This window comes from Neoarius graeffei, chromosome 1, assembly GCF_027579695.1.
Source record: "Neoarius graeffei isolate fNeoGra1 chromosome 1, fNeoGra1.pri, whole genome shotgun sequence".
NCBI lineage: Eukaryota > Metazoa > Chordata > Actinopteri > Siluriformes > Ariidae > Neoarius > Neoarius graeffei.
This window is the reverse complement of record NC_083569.1, coordinates 93,543,126-93,563,812: the sequence shown is the minus strand read 5'-3', so window position 1 is coordinate 93,563,812 and position 20,687 is coordinate 93,543,126. Positions and strand designations below refer to the sequence as shown.

The 20,687-nt window shown below is 42.6% G+C and overlaps 1 protein-coding gene and 1 pseudogene across 12 annotated transcripts in view; both read left to right on the top strand.

The window, feature by feature from the left end:
* The window catches only part of LOC132869130 (splicing factor 3B subunit 2-like), a 68,018-nt gene that overhangs the window by 40,398 nt on the left and 6,933 nt on the right, over window positions 1-20,687 (top strand). For 4 of the 12 annotated variants that reach the window (XR_009651001.1, XR_009650998.1, XR_009650913.1 and 1 more), the window contains 3 exons: window positions 4,730-4,837; window positions 17,972-18,065; window positions 20,379-20,506. Coding sequence is in view for 6 of the 12 variants with exons in the window: in XM_060902560.1 (XP_060758543.1) it covers window positions 4,730-4,837; window positions 17,972-18,079 (216 nt within the window). In the remaining 6 variants the exon portion in view is untranslated. Of the gene's footprint in view, window positions 1-4,729; window positions 4,838-11,566; window positions 11,640-13,585; window positions 13,674-17,731; window positions 17,859-17,971; window positions 18,175-18,354; window positions 18,381-20,378; window positions 20,507-20,687 lie in introns of those variants that run through there. The other 8 variants (XR_009650936.1, XM_060902619.1, XR_009650996.1 and 5 more) reach the window with 8 other exon arrangements.
* Window positions 12,686-12,840, top strand: LOC132896964 (U1 spliceosomal RNA; annotated as a pseudogene).

Below are 20,687 nucleotides of genomic sequence, written 5' to 3'. Positions count from 1 at the left end.
GCAAACTCCACACAGAAAGGCCCTCGCCGGCCCCGGGGCTCGAACCCAGACCTTCTTGCTGTGAGGCGACAGCGCTAACCACTACACCACCGTGCCGCCCCCAAAGGAGAACTGAAGGCAAAAAAAATTTTTTTTTTTTATCATCAAAATTCTATTTCTCCCATTTTATTAAATATCAGAATGCATTTCTGATCGCTATTCTGTCACTGCTATAGCAAGTTATGGGTGTTTTGAAATACGCTCTCTAATATCAGTCCATATGTCCAAGCGATGGGCATAAACGAGATTCGTTGAGACCTGTGCAAGACATCGTAGCACAGAAGTAAAACGTACAGCGGAAATCAAAGTGACCAACATCTGCCAACATTGTCAAAAGACGTGCGCACCCTCTTTCGAATGCTGACGTAATCAAGCTGGAAGTTTTGTTTGTTTTGATAGCAATCAGGAAAGTTTGAAAAAAGTAGGCAGTAATCGTCATTTAAACTCGTTTTTGTGCAATACTTCATTTGGGAAAACAGTTTTCAAAATGGCGGCACTGACACCTGGCTGACACTTCACATTTTGAAGTCTCGTGAAGATAAGCGACACCTGCCGTGGACCAAACGAACTAAATTCAGCATGGCTAAAAACCGAATAGGCCAATAAGTATAATATTTAATTGCAATTAGTTGCCAATACGAGTCACGATATAAGGTTACTAAAACCGAAAACACAATTGAACACGTTAATTAAGAAATAAAGTAAGTTTAAAAATGACTTCAGTTCTCCTTTAAGTAAATCCTGAAAGAACAATATCTTTACTGTGAAATTAAATTACCGTATTTTCCGGACTATACGTCGCTCCGGAGTTTAAGTCGCATCAGCCAAAAAATGCATTATGAAGACGAAAAAACACCTATACGTCGCACCGGACTACAAGTCGCACTTTTTTGAAGGGTTATTCTATCCATAGAATCTGTGATTCTATCTGATAAGCGGCGCGTGGTTACTGCGCGACTGCATTGTTTATTTAATAAACGAACAGCTGAGCAGTGATAACGCGCCCTTTGCCCTGTAAGTAGCCTCGTCTGATTATTTTAAATATCTACTACTATCTTTAATACTATCACTATCGTTATTACTAATAGCCTATATTATTATTATAACTAATATTAGTAGCCTACTACTGATGCATTAATCAGTTTGCTTTTAGAATATTTTTACGGTAGGGCTTATTATCGCCCCATGGCTCTTTCATCTGTGTTATTAAAGCTGTAGTCATCATCGAGGAGTGTCATTCTTCATTTTTGTTGAATTTTATTTCATCAAATCAGAGGCCAAGTAGGCTATAGGTATATCATCTCCAAAGACAGGTACGGTAGTAAAAACAACCGTCTAGTGAAAAAAAAAAAAACAACCGCTCAGAGAAAAAAACAGGCAGAAAGTGCGCCTGCCAGTTAACGTCATATCAGATAAAAACATTAAACGTTATTCAGACCATTAACACCATAACATCAGAGACGAAGAATAAAGTTCATCTTGGAAGGAGAGTTATTTTTAAAAATGCAAAACAAAATCATTTACAATAGCCCAGAGAAAAACTGGCTGAATATGTACCGTAACATCAAGTTATTCAATAGCCTATAGGCCTAAAATCATTACATAACTTATTTAAATAACTATAGGCCTATCATTAATAATAAAACACAGGTCAATCAAGTTTATCAAGCTGACGATTTCACTCCAAATCAGCAAATCCATTGAATTCCTCATCCTCGGTGTCGCTTCTGAACAACTCTGCCAACTCCAGCGGCAGACGAAGCGCCGTTTCCTCTTCTGCGTGACTGTCGTCAGACTCGGCATCAGCTCCAGCTATTCCAGCCTTTCGAAACCCCGACAGGATGGTTTCCATTGTCACTGAAGCCCATGCTTTGTCAATCCACCCGATGACATCAAGGAAAGTTGCATGGCGCATCCTCCCGGTTGCCGTGAAGCTGTGTTCCCCATCAATCATCCACTGCTCCCACAGTTGTCGCAGAACTGCCTTGAAGCTCTGGTTCACCGAGATGTCCAGTGGCTGGAGCACTTTTGTCAAGCCTCCAGGAATGATGGCAGGGATGGAGTTGAAAGCCTTCAATTTTTCTTTAAACTGTGGTGTGATGTGCGCCCGCATACTGTCCATCACAAGCAGGGCCTTGCGTGTTTTGAAGAACCCATCCGGACGCTTGGCATAGCACTTTGTCAGCCACACGTTCATCATGTCCTGGTCCATCCACTCCTTCTCATTCATGGCCAGGACAACTGAGGGGGGGCATTCAATTTTCGGCATCGTTTTGCGTTTGAAGATGACCATGGGAGGCAACTTCGTTCCGTCTCCACAGCATGCCAGCACCACTGTGAAGTGTGACTTCTCATGACCCGTTGTCCCTATGTTCACAGTCTTTACCCCCTTTTCTGTGACACTTCGGCCCATGGGGATGTCAAATGTAAGGGGGACTTCATCCATGTTGATGATGTGGTCTGGTGTCACGTTGTGCTCAGCTACTTCATTTGTCAGAAACTCGCGGAAGTTATCGATTTTGACTTGGAAGTCGGCCGGCAGTTTTTGACACACGGTTGTCCGTGCTCGGATAGAGAGGCGGTTATGTTGCATAAAGCGGTAACACCAAGACGGACCCCCTGCAAAGTCCGCTATATCCATTGCCTTGGCAATTACCTGAGCATGGAGCCGTAACTGCACAGTTGACAGGCCTCTCCCGGCAGCGCGTTGTTCGAGGACCCATTTGTATACCTCCTCTTCTAAACGTGGCCATCTAGCCTTTAGCCCTCGGTTAGCTTTTTTTGTTTTCTTCATTCTCTTCAAATTATCCTCTGCTTTTCTCCAGTCCCTACCAAGTTTTTCACTGCATCCAAACTTTCGTTCAGCTGCCCTATTACCATTTTCGGCTGCATATTTAATTACTTGCAGCTTGAATTCAGCAGTATATGATTTTCTTTTTGGCGGCATATTTCTGTTCAGTCGTTGTTGTTGTTGTTGTTGTTCTAATGCTAATTTGTTTTGTTGTCAGTTGTAACTTTTTTTTTTCTTTCAGTGGTATTAATAGAGAACACGGCACATACTTGCATGCAAAGCTACATAGCGCCCTCTCACGGTGAAAAAAAACACATTGCACCGGAGTACAAGTCGCATGGCCAGCCGAACCATGAAAAAAAGTGCGACTTATAGTCCGAAAAATACGGTACATTAATACATGTGTAATCGGCAGAATGGAGTAGCTGTAAGTGGGAGACTTTTACTTTGACGCTCATAGAGAGCCTTTGAAATCTCACGTTGGGTCCCAAAGTATTGTTTGGTCTCATTAGCGGGTTGCAGTACATGAGTTGTAGCATTCGCCAGGGCACCATCGTCAAGTTGGCTGGTGAGGTCTAGAAGTCTGTAGTTACACTACGAGTGAAACTTTTGAAGCTTCGAAATGTTACTCCAACAGTGAGGCGAAATTACTAGCCTTCAACGTGTATGGTTGTTGGTATAGCTGGTATCTGAGAGAAGCCAATAAGACGCATGTGGTGTGCCCTCGGTGGTTTGTGTGGTCAGATGCAAGTCGTACCAGCGGGGAAGTTGGGCCGGGAGCTGGAGTAAGCTAATTGGCGCGACGCCACCATAGCGCAGGACGGTGTACAGTGGTGGCAGAATGTTAATAGTCACTGTTTTGCTTTCATTTGTTTTATATTTTTATTATTTTGTTGTTTTTTTGGATCGTGCGGGTTTCCTTGGTTAGGAATTTCACTGAGTGCTCATCTAGCCTTGGCATATGTAACTGCTATATATACTACCCTGGGGTCAGGGAGCATAGAATTTGCTTTGTTTTTTTTTTTTGTTTGTTTTGGGAGAATCCTCACTGGGTTTGTTGTGTTCTAACAAGAGTGATATATAGTGTGCAGTGCTTTGAATCCTCTTAAGTGTGTATGTTTTTTTTTTTTATCTGACTTTGGGTCATGTTGCTGTGAATTAATGGACTGATGTGAATTTAATAAGGGTGTAACCAGTGAGTGAAGACTTCTACCCTTCTTTGTGATTTTCTTTATCCTTGTACTCTAAGCCAAGTTGCATGTGTCTCGTGTTGGCCAACCAAATTATTGGTGTTGCTTTTATAATAAGAGAATATTATAGATTAAAATTTTATATTTTTAAACCTATTTTTTAATAAAGAAGTTGTACTTTCTCAGCACTGTTTGGGTCCTGTGTGTCCTTTTTTTTTTTTTAAGTCGTTGTCTGCTAGTGAAGGGTCACGCATAAGTGGAGGTGATGGGATGTGATCATTTCCACTGTTTGGGGAAATAAATGGAACAATAATAACGACTTTGTGTGTTTTTGTACACCAAGGCTTTTCCTGATTTTTAGGTAACCGCTTATATTTTAAGCAGACAGTGAAGGGTTTAAGTTAAATCTGAGTGTAGTTGTTCAGATGAAATGCTCCAACTCGCTACTGAACATGGTGTTTTTGGTGCCGTTATTTGGTTCGGAGAAGAAAAACAAATGGTACCTTTCTCCATTGTACCCACCCTTTTCAACACTTGGTGCACTTTATCCAGCAGAGGGTGCTGCAGATGTGGAGAACCGCTTGTTCTGCTGTTTTCAAACTGCATGCGCATGCATGAGCAGACTTTTGTCATACGTTTCTTCCCCTGATGATCTCCATTTCTGACACAGCTATGTTGTGAATAGCGATCTCTCTCTCTTTCTCTGTAGAACTCCCATAAGGTTCCTCCTCCATGGCTTATTGCGATGCAGGGATACGGTCCTCCCCCGTCCTACCCCAATCTCAAGATTCCTGGCCTCAACGCCCCTATTCCTGAGGTTAGTGTGTGGCAAATGCATCCAAACACCACCAGCTCCATGAAAGAAAAATGCTCTGGTTTCTGGAGACCACAGGTTCAGTCCTGGTCATGGAATATTTCCTGACTTGCACATTTAACCCCCCCTTACTTAAATGAATTATCTAATCAACAACCAGTTCTGACTTGATTTGGGTGATTTTTAACACTCGGATGTGCAGGATATGGCCTACTGTAGGACTCGGAAACCTGTGCTGTAGACCAGATATTTTTTAGGTTTGTGTAAATGCATAATTGAGTCGAGTGCTTGTGGGAATTTAGAGACGGAAATATCCAGAGATGAAGGCTGTTGAACAAGGAAATGCTTTTGAGACATTGTCAAGCTTACCCATCTGAGTACAAGGCTTCAAAGTGTGTTTAAAACATTTATTATAAATTATATGTAATGTATAAAAAAATAGAGAGAGGATATTATACAGTTGCACGAAGATATGAAGTTTGACTGGTGAACATATTCACAAGAAGATAAACTTCATATCTTTGTGCCACTGTGTAATGTTCTTTATCAGTGGTTTTCAAAGTGGGGGCCGCCAGGGGGCGCTAGGGGGGCCTCAAAGTTGGAGGGACTATAACAAATTGCGGAAAAAAATATACTTTTTAAAAATATTATTAAATATATTGTAATTAGTTTTTTAATCATTATTATAAAATATAATTATTAATAATACATCATATCAAAACGTTGTTTGCCATGCTCATCTCTCCGATTGCCTGTGACGTTGCGGTTTGCGCCATTTATCAAGCTGCTTTGCTCCTCAAGCTAGTGTATTGCTAGTGCAACATGGACAGGTTTTTGAAGAGACCGAAGGAACAAACCAACAGCCCTGCTGTTGAGGACACTGCTGCGAAAAAAACTAAGAAGTCCTGGCCAACTAAAATCCGAAAATATGACGCAGCATACATTAAGTATGGCTTTACAGCCATACAGAAAAATGGCCATGATTGCCCGAAACGCGTCCTCTGTCTGGAGACCCTGTCAAACGAGTGCTTAAAACCTTCGAAACTTCAGCGTCACTTGGAACAAAAACATCCGACAGATGCCGAAAAAACAGTAGATTTCTTCAGACGCAAAGAAGAGCATTTGGTCAGGCAATCTGCTGCATTCACCCAGCAAGCTACTGTCCCCGAGCGGGCCCTGAAGGCATCATTTTTAGCCTCGTACCACATTGCTCGTGCTAAACCTCACTCAATTGGAGAAGATTTGATTTTACCAGCCACCAAAGACATTGTCTGAGAATTGCTTGGTGAGGATGCTGCCAAAAAAATCGATGCTGTCCCACTCTCTGATAACACCGTGAGCCGACGGATTGGTGACATGGCTCAAGACGTATCTGCTCAGCTGTTGGAGCAGGTGAAAGCCAGCGAATACTTCGCACTTCAGCTGGATGAGAGCACAGATTTATCCAATGAGGCCCAACTGCTTGTGTACATCAGATTTATTTCACAGGAAAGATTTGTGGAGGAAATACTATTTTGTAAAGCACTTGAAAGAAGAACTACTGGGAAAGACATTTTTCAGGTTTTGGACGATTACATCGAGTCTAACGGATTGGACTGGACCCATTGTGTGGGGGTGTGTTCGGACGGAGCCGCGGCAATGACCGGGAAGATCAGTGGAGTGACCGCGCTCATTAAGCAGAAGGCCCTGCATGTAGTGGCCACACACTGCATGCTCCATCGCGAGGCACTGGTCGCAAAAAGGATGGATAACGAGTTGAATCAGGTACTACAGGAGGTTATACAGTTTATTGTTCAGTGCGAAAATATTTGTGTTGAAAACATGTTAGTTAATAATATTCTTATGCTAAACAAATATAACAATTATTGACTATGGAGCACTTGCATGTGACGTCATAGCCGATCCAGATTGTGACAGACGCCATCTTCTCGGTCAAACGCCATATTTCCGCCTTCTACTTCTGGTTCTACTTCTACCTTTTCTTCTGGAAAACCCTACTATATACAATTCTACTACAACGGCTGCAGCTACAAGCTCTCCCTACCTGTGCACGTTTTTTATGTTTTTTGTGTGTATTTTTGCGTGTTGTTCGTCTGTACCGGACTTCAATATCCACTACAACCGTATGGACTTACTGGACATTGGTTTCCAGCAGAAAATGACGGTTTGTAGCGATTTCCATCGCATGCACAACATTTCCGGACGAGAAAAAAAAAAAAAACATTCCGGACGAGATAGCGAGACCAGCGGGGTCTCCGTGGATTGTTATTGGAAGCAAAGCGAAGGAGGCGGTGCCGGGAGCGGAAGCAAAAGCGAGGCTTCAGAGCCGGCCTGTTGACTAAGCTCAGAAAACAGCCACTCAAACCTCCACTGCTAAGCCTCTACCTCTCCAACGCCAGGTAAACAACACGGACGATTTGGAATTACCTTATTCTGTTCTATAATTGGCTGGTCAGTGCTATACTCAATACTTAAGTGACTTACCCATCCAGTGAGGATCATTTTCTTGTTTACAAGATGCCACATCTGAGTCGCTGACAAATCCTGAATTTCTGTAAAGAAAACTGTCCAGAGATTTATAAGCACGCAGTGCTTCACCACTGGAACAGCGAGGGAAAGTTGATGAGGTAATTATACACGTCCGGGTATTCCACCTCTGGCAGTTCCATATCCACTGACACGGTCGTGAAAACTCCGTCCGGAAAGGCATAAGGGTCACTAATCTGTAGATCGTTTATTTTAGACATATATCTAGTTATCTGTTCATTAGAAAAATGAGCCGTGTAGTCCGTCGGTTGAAATTGATCCATTCTGTACACGAGTGCAGCAGTATTCAGCTGTGCTGTTGACCGACAAGATGGCGGCTGTGTACTTTCCGGTCACGTGACTGCAAGATCTCTATGGAATAAAAGTAAGAGAAAAGATTCTAAAAGTTGATGTTTCTTTACATATTTTGTAGCATTGTCTGTCTGTGGTTTTGCAAAGGGGGTCCCCGGCCAGAAGCTAATGCTGTTTGGGGGGCCTTGGCATGGAAAAGTTTGGGAACCCCTGATCTTTATAATATATTGATACATCCACACAAAAAAAAAAATCCTCAAGTTAATCAGAAGAATCGTAATTTTGAACCGGTTCACCATGTTGACAAACATGCATCCAGTCAACAGGAAATCACTGGGAGTGACCTCATCGGAGTGAAATATCGGGAATTATTTTACTTCCAGGACACTTTTTCAATGGAATAAAAACGTGTTCTATTCCCTTCTAGCAGGTTTCGTTCATTTGGTTTGATAGCATGCAATATTGTTAGCGTATCACTTATCCTACGTCTATCACGTCACTCTACCCAATGGAGAATGAGCGTTGAATATGGTTTACGACATTGCATGGTTGTCAAGACAACATGATGCGAATATTCAATGAGAAGTGTATCTGCATTTCTCTGTTCTGCCAGCGGCGCCCGCAGTAACCTGTTGCAGTGAATTGAAAATACAATAAGATGCGTATTACGTGTAAAACTTCCGCACAAGTGAGCAACTGGGACAGTTTGTAAACAAACATGGCCGCCAGGTTTGCTTCGTTAAAGGCAGAAGATTTTGAGAGAATTTTGAAAGCGAAAGCTGCACTGAACACCTGAAAGGCCCCCGTTCTTAACTTTTTGTAAAATCTATAATTGTTCCATCGAATGTGCATTAATAATAATATTGGCTGGCTTTTTTCGTGATCTATCAGCTATGTTCCATTCAGCTACTTGTCTTCGACTTGTTCAGTATCATGCTCGCTGAATGGAATATATTTGATAGACCACTCGATGCCAGCCAATATTATTTAAATATTATGCATACAGGACACTTTTTTTTTTTTTTCCCCCTATTCTATTCCCTTCTAGCGGGTTTATTGATGGCATGCAGTATTGTTCGAGGATGTGATTTTTCCGGAATTCCGGATTTTCAGGCATAAAAATGCGACCCTCGTGAATCATGCAAATTGTTGTTTTTTTTGGGGGGGGGGTAGGACTAGCCTGGAAAGCCAGACTAAATGTGAATATTTAGTCTGGTCTCGGTCGTAGACATTTCCGAAGGGTGTGGGTAGGAACAACCCGTTGTCTTTCAAACTGTCTCTGTGCGTATAGGCCCACGCTCTGACCAATCACCGCAACAGTGACTGTGACGTAGTCAGAGCGACAGAAAGCAGTGGGGGAGGGTAAACCATAGACATAGACGCCACCTTCTGCGTAGAATCATACGTCATCCTCGCCGCCATATTGGATGTGGCAAAGTGGAGATTCTTCAACCGTCTCTGGTATAGCGTCTAGACAGTAGCTGAGAATAAAGATGCCTCATTCATGTGCTGTGTTTAACTGTACCAACAGGTTTACCGTCCAAACGAGATCACATGGGATTACCTTTCACAGGTGAGACTGGAAAAATACTTTTCAATACTGTTCCTTCGGTCTTCAGTTTCCCAGCTCATCTCCACCGGGGAGGTGTATAGTTATAAGCAGTGAGAATTAGATAATACAGTGCCACTCTATGATGAACGTTTTTGAATGTATGATGAATGTTTTTAACCTTTCTGAATGTGAAGGAATCAGTGATGTATTTTGTTTTGATATGACGTTAGAACCTGGCCGAACTCCGTTTGGCGGTCATTCAGAATATTGACGGGTATTTTGCACACTATTTATAACCATCACATTAAAAGTTATATATGTTGTTTTGATGCCTGTTTGTTTCCCAAATATATACGTGTGTGTCTTAATGGGTGAATAAAAGGCATCGAGGTAAACATTATTGTAGAAAGGGGCTTTATGAAGTTCAGTCTATTTCCTTGCATTGGTTTATGGGGAAGATTTGCCACATCCAATATGACGGACACTCTGACGTATCCCAGCAACGGGCCACCAGCTCAATGCAGCGTCTGTTTATATGTCTATGGGGTAAACAAACAGCATGTGGAGAGGGACACCATTGGAGGGTCGAGTGTTTTGGTGAAGCTTCAGCGATCATGGAATGAGCGGAGAGCCTCTTCCTGCTCATGTTTCAATGAAAACTCCAAGTCTAATTCTTCTAAAACTGATTCCAAAGCGGAGTCAAACGAGCGCTGTTCAATAGTGCTTTCTCCAGCGTCGCGCAGCCTTGTCACTCCTGCAAAAGCCCGCCCAAAGAATCCAAACAAAAACCTTGCATTGTGATTGGCGGGCACGATTTGATGCCCAGGGTGTGTTGTTGATCTGGTCCGAGGCTAGACCCACTTGTAGACAAAAATATTTTTGGCCGCTAGGCGGGTGGGTCTAGTTTACTAGGCTAGGGTAGGACCACATTATCCATAGGCAACTCCAATGAGCCACGCGTGCGCATAATAACCTACCCTAGGTTAAGCGGTGCCAATAATAAAAAAAAAAAGTCCATTATGCATAACGCGAGAGTAACCTTTGTGACCCGAGTCAAGTAATGTAAGACGCACGCACGTTAGTAGTCAGTTTGTTGTTGGAATGGATGCAGCTGTCACCCTACTCTCATGTGTGACGTAGCATGCTAATATTGTTTTCATGTATTTGTTTGCATGTCTATTATCTAATAGTTTTTCACTGATCTCAATGTCCAAGATTTGCCACGGTGGTATTAATGCTAACGTTAGTCAAATGTTTTAGTTAGCCAGTTATGGTACTAGCCAGGTTGGTCAATGTGTAGCTACCAGGCTAGGTTGAAAAAAATGAAAACGGCAGGTATCAGTGAGTAAACATTTCTCCTCTTGAAAGTGTTTAGATGATTTACTTGTATAGTTGGAAAAAGGCATTTTTTTGTTTTTAGGAAAGGAAAGTTTCGTATGTCAGCATTCAACATGATTTGCCACAGCTAACAAAATTGTTTGCCTAGTAATTGCCAAGCCATTCGCATGAGATGGCTTCCTAATGTTACTAAGGTTTTAGAATGTTAGCGTTAAGTGAACGTTAAGTGAACAAGGCAATTAAGTGTTAAATTTGGTTGTAGAGGTATTATTTTTTTGACTAAGAGGTGTCCTAATTTGATTGAAATTCTGTCTGCTACAATTCGCATCAGTTTGTTTAAATGGTGGGCTTTAGCCTATCAAGATTATCGTCTCAAACCTGAGGTCTCAACAGTTTGATGCCGACGTCATAGCAATTCACTGGTGGTTTGTCATTTGAAACACTAGTATGTATCGCATATATGTTAATCTGTGTACACATTGCAAAAGGTCGCTGATTAACACTTGCAACTCTGTCATGATGGTGTAAAAATCTAAAGGTAGTAAAAAAAAGGTATTTAATTTAAGGATTGCTGTACAGTATACCCTGTTCTGTAGTTGAGTTGGTAGAGATGATTGGAATGCCTTGCCAAGATAGCAATACTCATTGATTACTCTCAGCCCCGGCTTCATACCTGCAGCTAAACCACACCTGTGAGGATATCCAGGAACAGCCACACTCCCACCCTTGTTGTATTGCTTAATTACAGAATGTTCAATGTGGTTCATAATAACATAACAGTGTAGGCAACATAATATCAACATCATTGATGCTGATGAAAAACTTGAACTATTATTATAGTCCATCTTGGCTGCATAGCACATTATCATACATGCTGCATAATAACAATGTCAGTATACTGGTGATTAGACCAAGTTCATGTGTACTGCAGTTTGTGTTTATTGGCTAAAATATGCAGGGATTGTGTCATAATTGTATAATTTATTTTATTATATCTTTTCTAGCATACTTTGGACTTATGGCCAGACTTGCAGTGAACAGCCCTGACATTAAAGCTGTTGATGAGGGAGTTTAGTGTTTTTTCACTTATGTCCATGTTACACTTCCTGACTTTGTACTTTGTTACACTTCTTGACTTTATACTACACTTACTGACATTGTGCATATTTTGAAAAAAATGAGTGTGTGCGCTCATCACCTGTTCTAATATCTGCACCTATTGTTTGATGTTTGAGGTTGTTTGCCCTCAAAATAATTGTTTTCCAATGATGAAAATTGGCACTAAATGTTTGCATGTTGCACTTTTCATTAAAAGTGTCAAAATGAGGTTACTGTGTGTAGTGGCTGCACTGTTGCTGCACTGCGTCGTTGCCGCGCCATACCACACCACACTGCTGCCGTGTCGCATTATGGGTCTATATATTTTCCTGCTTTTTTTGTCCTTGGCCAATCACATCCCTGTTTATAGAAGTCCAAAAAGAGGATGTAGCGGTCATCAGGACAGAAGAAGGAATAATCAATCAAATCAAGGACAAACCTGATATTATTAGAAATATGTATTTTTTTCTTAAAAATCCTGACTGAACTTCATCAATAACTGAATCTAATACATTTTTAATTTGTTTAACACTTATGGAGGCAGAAATCTTGTCATTATTCAGGAATGAAAATAGGTCGCCAGTTATCAATAGACATGAGATGGTTTTTGGGTTTGGGAATTAAAGTAATCAAGCCCTGAGTCACTGAAGGGGGAAGAGTGTCTACTTCAGTACTTTCTAATATGACTTCAGTTATAAAGGGGGCCAACTCTTCTGGAAAGGTCTCCTCAAATTCAGCAGAGGGACCATCAGCACTGGGAGATCTGTTCACCTTTAGATGGTCAGTTGCATAAGAGACTTCTTCGATGGTCATATTTTGATCACACAGTTGTCTGTCATCTGGATGAATTTGGCTGATATTATAGACTCCTTGCACATGACGTCACACATCACATGATGGCGTCTACTGGGGGACAACCAGACATCGTCTTTCCTGTAAGCAAGGATTAATCTGTCTTAAATATGGTTCATGTTTGCGCTGTTTGTGGTTCCAATCGTTCAAACAGAGAAAAAGATACAGTATTACCGTCTCCCTGGCAGGGGCAACACCATGATCAAGAAGGTGGTTTGCCCAAGGTGAGGCCCAGCCATTGCACTCAGGCTGTGCTGACCTTTGTGAATTCTCAACTGCATAATTTCTGGTGGCGGCACGGTGGTGTAGCGGTTAGCGCTGTCACCTCACAGCAAGAAGGTCCGGGTTCGAGCCCCGTGGCCGGTGAGGGCCTTTCTGTGCGGAGTTTGCATGTTCTCCCCGTGTCCGCGTGGGTTTCCTCCGGGTGCTCCGGTTTCCCCCACAGTCCAAAGACATGCAGGTTAGGTTAACTGGTGACTCTAAATTGATCGTAGGTGTGAATGTGAGTGTGACTGGTTGTCTGTGTCAGCCCTGTGATGACCTGGCGACTTGTCCAGGGTGTACCCCGCCTTTCGCCCGTAGTCAGCTGGGATAGGCTCCAGCTTGCCTGCGACCCTGTAGAACAGGATAAAGCGGCTAGAGATAATGAGATGAGAGAATTTCTGGTAGTGGGGGACTGTGTTTGCGCTCTCGCCTTTCACATAATGGCGGCACGGTGGTGTAGGGGTGAGCACGGTCGCCTCACAGCAAGAAGGTTCTGGGTTCGAACCCAGCGGCCGGCAAGGGCCTTTCTGTTTGGAGTTTTCATGTTCTCCCCGTGTCTGTGTGGGTTTCCTCTGGGTGCTCTGGTTTCCCCCACAATCCAAAGACGTGCGGTTAGGTTAATATGGGACAGCCTTGAGCGAGGCACCTAACTCCCAACTGCTCCCCGGGTGCTGTTAGCATGGCTGCCCACTGCTCTGGGTGTGTGTGTGTGTGTGTGTGTTCATTGCCCCAGATGGGTTAAATGCAGAGAGGAAATTTCACAAGTGTGTGATGAATAAAGTTGTGCTTGCTTTCTTTTCTTTCCCTAGAACTTTGTCTTGAACTTCTGATTGTGGCTGAGGAACTTGACTTGGGCATTTCTTTAGAAAGGAAATATCTCTGATCCGGGAGTAGGAGACTTTTTTTTCACAGCAGTAGGAAGAACCCAGTCCGCCTTTTATCTGTCACTGTCAGTGAATCCCTTTGTTTCACTCCAGCTTCAAGCCCACAATAACGATGCTGTGTGAGAACAGCTCTCTCCGAGGCCTGCCATACAGTCAGTGTGCAGCCACCATCCTGCCAATTTCTTCACTGACAGTCCACGGAGTTGAAGATTTTTCAGTCGTTCTTTGCGAGTGGTTAACCTGGAATAGAATATAGGTTGTATTCAGTCACATGACTTTTGCTTGTGAGTTTACTTCCGGTGAATGAAGTGGTGTTCAGGCAAACTGTTTTGGCTGTTGTCATGTAAAGAGCAAGTGAAACCGTCTGACAATTTTCACAGTTTAGAGGCCAATACACAGTCAGGATACCTTCAGAAAGTTGCTCTTTGCGATGGGATAGATCCTTACTCGCTAGTAAAGAAAGATTTTTCCTATGAATTGGAAAATTATCCATCCGTTGAGTTCCCCGACATCTCAAACACCCTGGTGCTGCAGACATCGTTCTACACGGACAAATGAATGAAAACCTGGAAGAGCATGGAGGAGAACAACTTTTTATATGTGGCTGGGTTAAAGATCTGGTGATCAGGACACCAAGATAAATCCTGTATCGTTTATGCCAGGGTAAGGAGGAATTTCTGGGCTTTTTGTAAGTGTCTTTGTGGTGGTTGCTAGGACACTACAAGTTTTAATATCAAGTGTAAATAAACCACAGCCGCTCGATTCTCAATAGTCCCTGCTCTTCTCTTCCAGCAAACAACAATTTAAAGGTCCCATGGCATGGTGGTTTGTTGATGCTTTAAACGGGCTCGTGGAGGCTTCCGGATGTTATATCCGCAGCCTTTCTCGAAATGAACCCTCGGCACGTAAATATAGCCTCCTGGGAGAAAGCCCCATTTCAGCGCTTTTCCCAGTGCGTCGTTTTGCTAATGAGAAGCAGGAGGCGGGGAAGGGTAGAGGGTGGGGGAGGGGCTTGACCAAGCTGCGGCCATGCTAGCTGTGTGTGAACAGTAGCAATGGCAGGTCAAGCAACAGTCCAAGCTTTCGCTTTTGACCCGGAGTCTGAAGCAGAAGCGCAAGCAGTTGAACAAACTGTTTCACAAGTCTAAATAAGGGAGTGGGAAAATGTGTGTACAACACTAGTAGTATAGTGTTTGCGTGCACACACATACTCGCTGCTATCAGCGCCTGTAGCTATGCTGCTAAGACAAAACCCCGTTCTCCCTCGGACTCCTTTTGTAAACTCAACCCAGAGAACAGAGTCAGAGTGTTCGGAGTGGTAGTTTACGAACGTATAATACCCTAGGCTTGAACACGCACTCCATAACCAAAGAGGATAGAAGCAGCAACTACAGCAACATATCGTTTATCCAACAGAAGACATGCATTGCGGAGCAATAGTCAAACATAAGCTCATAAGTTACAGTCAATTTCCAGACTAAACTCTGCTGCATGCTCTAGTTTTGTAGCGCAGATTACCTGGCTAACTGCAGGAAGCGGTTAGCTGCACAGCTAATGTAGCCATTGCTAGGCTAACGTGGCACCGATTTTAAAACATGGCAAAACGACCAGTTATACACTTGTTCAGTGTTTGAGGCTGATGCGGCAGGGATGCTTGGCACAGACCCAGGCTTCAGTAACAGTTGATGTGCAAAACCTGCCCGGTACTGTCCCAAGTTGTGGAAACATTCATCAGTAAAATGCTTCCAACAAACATACACCGTCTTAGGTAGACTCGACGGCGTATTATTGAAGTAAATAAAATTAAGCCACTGTGTCTTCAGGGGCTCTCCCGTTGGCAGTAAAAACAGACTCCTTTCTGTGTTGTCACATCCATGTACAGCACAACTTCCATGTTTCGCTCGCTGAGGTGGTGCCATGTTGTGTCCTCTATGGTCTCCTCACTACAAGTGGGTGGGCAATCCATACGGTGGGTGGGAATCCAGAGGGGGGGGGCATGGGGATCATCTCCCTTGCTGACGTCGGCAAGGGAAGAGCTTCTCAACGCGCCGTTTTGACGCGCCATTCTCAAATATTGGGCATAGTTTGGTTTACACATTATGAAATTTCTAGCCACTGGGGTGACTTAAGAAGGTCAGAGGAACTCATTTTAACATTAAACCTCAAAGTGAAAATTTCATGCCATGGGACCTTTAAAAAAAATTAAAACAGAGAAAATGCAGTGAGAATGTACATTCCAACATCTATGTAGGTAACACTAGGCCATATAGCTACATTGTCACTCCAACTGTTTCGAGGAATTTTGTACAGATCATAACTACTAAAACTCTAATTTCCGCGTGAGAGTAATTCCGTGCCAAATCACCAAATTTTAGAGAAGGTTCCTGACTGACCATCTCAGATTTTGTTCATTTTTTTATTTTTTTATTTTAATGTCCTTGTTACTAATAACTGCTGTGCAAAATTTTAGGCCAACATCTCCACTAGTTTCGGAGATATTAAGCCTTCAAAAAGGGGGCGTGGCCCCATATATAGCATAAAAACAAGTGTTACAGCTAGCCGCTGTGTCCAGGGATCAGGTCGTCGAGGCCCCTGCCTTCGACTGCCGCCCAATCCACACTGCACCGGCTCCCAACGGCTACCTCTGTGGGTGGTGAACCCACAGAAGGTCGGGCCCACGTCACCGCTTCGGGCTGAGCCCAGCCGGGCCCCATGGGCAAAGGCCCGGCCACCAAGCGCTCGCATATGAGCCCCAACCCCGGGCCTGGCTCCAGGGTGGGGCCCCGGCTGCGCCATACCGGGCGACGTCACAGTCCTTGATTGATTCTCCATAAGGGTTTTGGTGAACGCCTCCCTGGGGAGGTGTTCCAGGCATGTCCCCCCGGGAGGAGGCCCCGGGGAAGACCCAGGACACGCTGGAGGGACTATGTGTCTCGGCTGGCCTGGGAACGCCTCGGTGTTCTTCCCGAGGAGCCGGCCGAGGTGTCTGGGGAAAGGGAAGTTTGAGCTTCCATGCTCAGACTGCTGCCTCCGCGACCCGGCCCCAGATAAGCAGATCGAGACGAGACAAGTGTTACAATCAAACATCCATAGTTTGATGGCTAATAACTTTTGAACTGTTCACACTAAATGGCTCAAATTTGCACACATGATTCTTTGATATAATAAAGCTCTGTACACAGAAGGAGAGCTTTGTATGTGACATATTTGCAGATTTATGGCGTGCCAAATATGGCTTCCTGGAATGTACATTTGTCCATGGTAGCACTTTTGGCTGTCTGTATCTCCAGTTTTAATGACACCAGATGTCTGATTCTTTTTAATATACGAGACATGTTATAGTATTATCAGGAAAACATGTTATATCTGTGACAAATTATATTTGTCTCATATACAGGCCCCTAAAAATGGAAAAAAAGCTTGTCGCGTCTGTAATTTGAATGCTTATAGCAAAAATCTGACAAGGTCTACCAGAAAACAAATTGGATCAGTCAAAAGAGCAAGGTCTAATTGATATATGTACCAAATATGAAGTTGGTGCTGTGAAGAAAACTATTTCATTCAAGCTGTTGAATCTAGAAGGTTTTAAGACATGCGAAAATGCCATTCACAAGGTTACATCACATGCTACATCATTATTAATTCAAATTCTCTTGACTATACATATATCTGTAGTATATTTGTAAATATGACAAATGATTTACAAATCTCACAAAAGTCAATTACACAAATTTAATTCTATGTATGTAGACTTGGCATGTCTATTTGAAGCGTTTGAATAACTGGTCAATTTCTTTCACCACACCAGACGGAACTACATATTGTCTACCAGTTGATGTGATTGGTGCATCTATGATCTTTATGATGTGTATCAGTGGAACCCAACAGATATCTTCTCTTCTGGGCCAACTGTAAGACTTTGCAGGACCATGAGGGTGCATAAATTGTACTTGCCCACCTGTTCCTCCTCCGATATTGCACAGATATTACCAATCCACCATTGCTGGTCATACAAACATGCAACATATTTTCCTGGGATCATGTCTGACAGGGTGTAACCTTCTTTCGCAGCATCATCTACAACCTGGGGAGGAGTGCCACTCATGTCCACAATGAAGCTTGGTCCACCAGACACTCTGCTGATCTGCAACTGGCTCTCTGAGATGGGAACAAATGAGTGGTTGTCCCTTGTTCCTGGTATTGTTGAGGACTTTGAAAGTCTCTTCTGAAGAACTTTTCCATTGCTTGTTACTTCCCCCTTTTCAATCCAAATGAAATGGATGTTTTTTATGGTTTTTTCTGCCCACACAGAGATCTCGTGGTGTCAGTATGTGTTGTGAAGTAACTGCCTGTAAGCTGGCTCTAGCTGCAGAACGCTTCACGGTGCCACCTATCCTGTCACAAGGTGATTTTCCATAGGGAGTAGCAAAAAAGTGCCATTCAGCTGTCATACCCAAGTCTTCCTGGTGATGCAACAGATTTGTACAGTTTTTGTGGTTTTTGTACTGGGCAGCTGATCCATCACTAAAGCATACAAGTTTAGAAATTTGGGGACTGAGCTGTTGAATGTATGGAATCACTGCTTTTAAGAATGTGTGAATGGCTACAGTATCATGCTTCAGGCAGTCACTTATGACACGTAGATATGAATGTTGTTTCATATGTCCCATCATCTCTGCTCTTCATGTAAACAGCAAATGGATGAAGGGTGCACTGGCTGTTGTTCCAGTGGTACCCCTGCGCTGCATCCTGTACCAAGAAAAAGTAGTTCTCAGCGAAATCCAAAAGTACAATGATGTAGCTTGTGATGTAACCTTGTGAATGGCATTTTCGCATGTCTTAAAGCCTTCTATATTCAACAGCTTGAATGAAATAGTTTTCTTCACAGCAGGGTCATTCCATGCCAAATCAACAAGAGGTTATGCTCGACCATCTCAGATTTCAATGAAATTTGGAGGGCTCAGAGATACTATTAAAAGAAGTTAATCCCCAAAATTTGAGCTTCCTATCTCCAACGGTTTCAGAGATAAAGGCAAATTCGAATTTTTTATATTTTTTCATATAACTGATATTTGAGGGTTAATAAATGCTTCAATAAGGCTCAAGTAGGTTAGGAGACATGTTTCTTCCTCAATTTTAAATAAAATTTCAATTAATGCTCAGTATTATTTGTAAATTGATTTTAATCTAAGACTGTGTAACATTAGCAATCAATGACCAACTATTATGTACCAGTCAACAGCCAGCCTCATCAATATCAACACAGCACAATAGGTGACCTTTGATACCAGAACAGGTGGCTCATATCTTATAGTTTTAGAGTCTGTAAACTGCATACTTGTTCAGATAACATTATATTGCTTGGATTATATTAAATACATTGTAATACAGAGCACTGAGAAAATTTACCAATGTTATTAACTGAATGTGTTTCTTTGCAAGGATTGGATATTTTGAATAGTTGACTAGGGAATTTAATTGTAGTTGCTTTCAATTTGAGATCAGTATAAATGAGTTTGTTCTTAGACATCTAGAAATGGCTGAACTTCCTCCCTGTTCTATAGGAGTTGGACTAAAGAAAGATTCTAACTGCCATAAACTAACATATAACAGAAATTGTAAGTTAAATACACTCTCTCAGTTTGGAGCAAATACATTATTATGATCCAGAATCATGTTAAAGTCTCCTATGATTACGATACCAGTGTTTGGAAACTTATTCAGAGTATATTCAGTGTGAGTCTCTCGCACTTCAAGCAACTTATTATTCTCAGATTTTGAGTTTTAGCCAAAATATTCACAATTAAAAAAAGTAAACCTTTCAATGCGAATAACCTGGTAAAGAAACTGTCCTGCTGTGTCACAGTCTGTAGAATACTACCAGAGAAAGTATATTTTAGCGTGTCAACCCCAGCAGTGTGTTCAGGTCCATGAGCCAGCCAGAGATCGTTACCCCACTGGGCCCTCCATAATCTTACATCACTGGAAACTGAGTGTGACTTGAATAAAACAAGTCAGTTTTATGCTGTTTTGAGACAAAAAAAATTGCATTATGCTTTGCAATATTTCTTAACTCCCTGGCATTGAGAGTAATATCAGACAAGAACATATTAACAACAACAATAATAAAATGAGAACAGAATAAGTTCAGAAGAAAACAGAATATGGGAACCCACTGTCAAGGGCCGCACCATTCAAATTTTTATGAAGTGTCTTAGTTAAACATAAATTAACCAACGTTCCTTAAGTTTTCTATTGCAAATCCAACCTGCATCAGGTATTAATCACTCAAAACAATTAACCAAAGTCAGTGACATTGAACTGAGGCTTTGTGTAAGAAGAAAATAAAAAATAAAACCCCCAGCTCTATCAACATGAATTCACCTGAGCAGTTTGTGCTGATCAGACTTACCGGGTGGTGACCCATGCTATGAAAGAAACAAACTCAACAGTATATTAACTATTTAAAGCATCATGGTCAGTGCAACTTATACAGTCATGGTAGATGTTCATCAGGCCTCAGGTAGCTGGAGTCAGTTCAGTCCCGTTGACAAAGGCCCAACCACCAATGAAGTATGCCGTTTCCCTTCTTGGTGTCTTTTGGCCACCAAGGGCCAGAGCTGCCATCGTCTCTCTCTCTGGCAGTCTGGGACAGGTCCTCAGCAAAACAGTTTGTTGTTTTGGAGGGGAGTTGATTTTTTTTTTTCCTGTTTTCCAGACTGCATCCCGGTAGCTGTGTGAGGTGAACTGGAGGATAATCGCTCAAGGTTTGGAGTCGTCTTTCCATTGGCTGACCGAGCCGATGTACTGTGTTGATAACCTCAGGAAACTTGGCCTGGTACTCAGGTAAGACTGTCTGGCAGATCTGCATCACCTCTTGAAGTACATTTTGATCCATGTGTTTGGCTACTTCATAGAGTCACAGGTTCCCATGCTGTGAGTAACTCTCCAGCTCAGCTATCCATTGCTCCATCAGGTGTAGTTTCTTCTCTACTATGCGGGTTCATTCTTCAACACGTGTCACTTT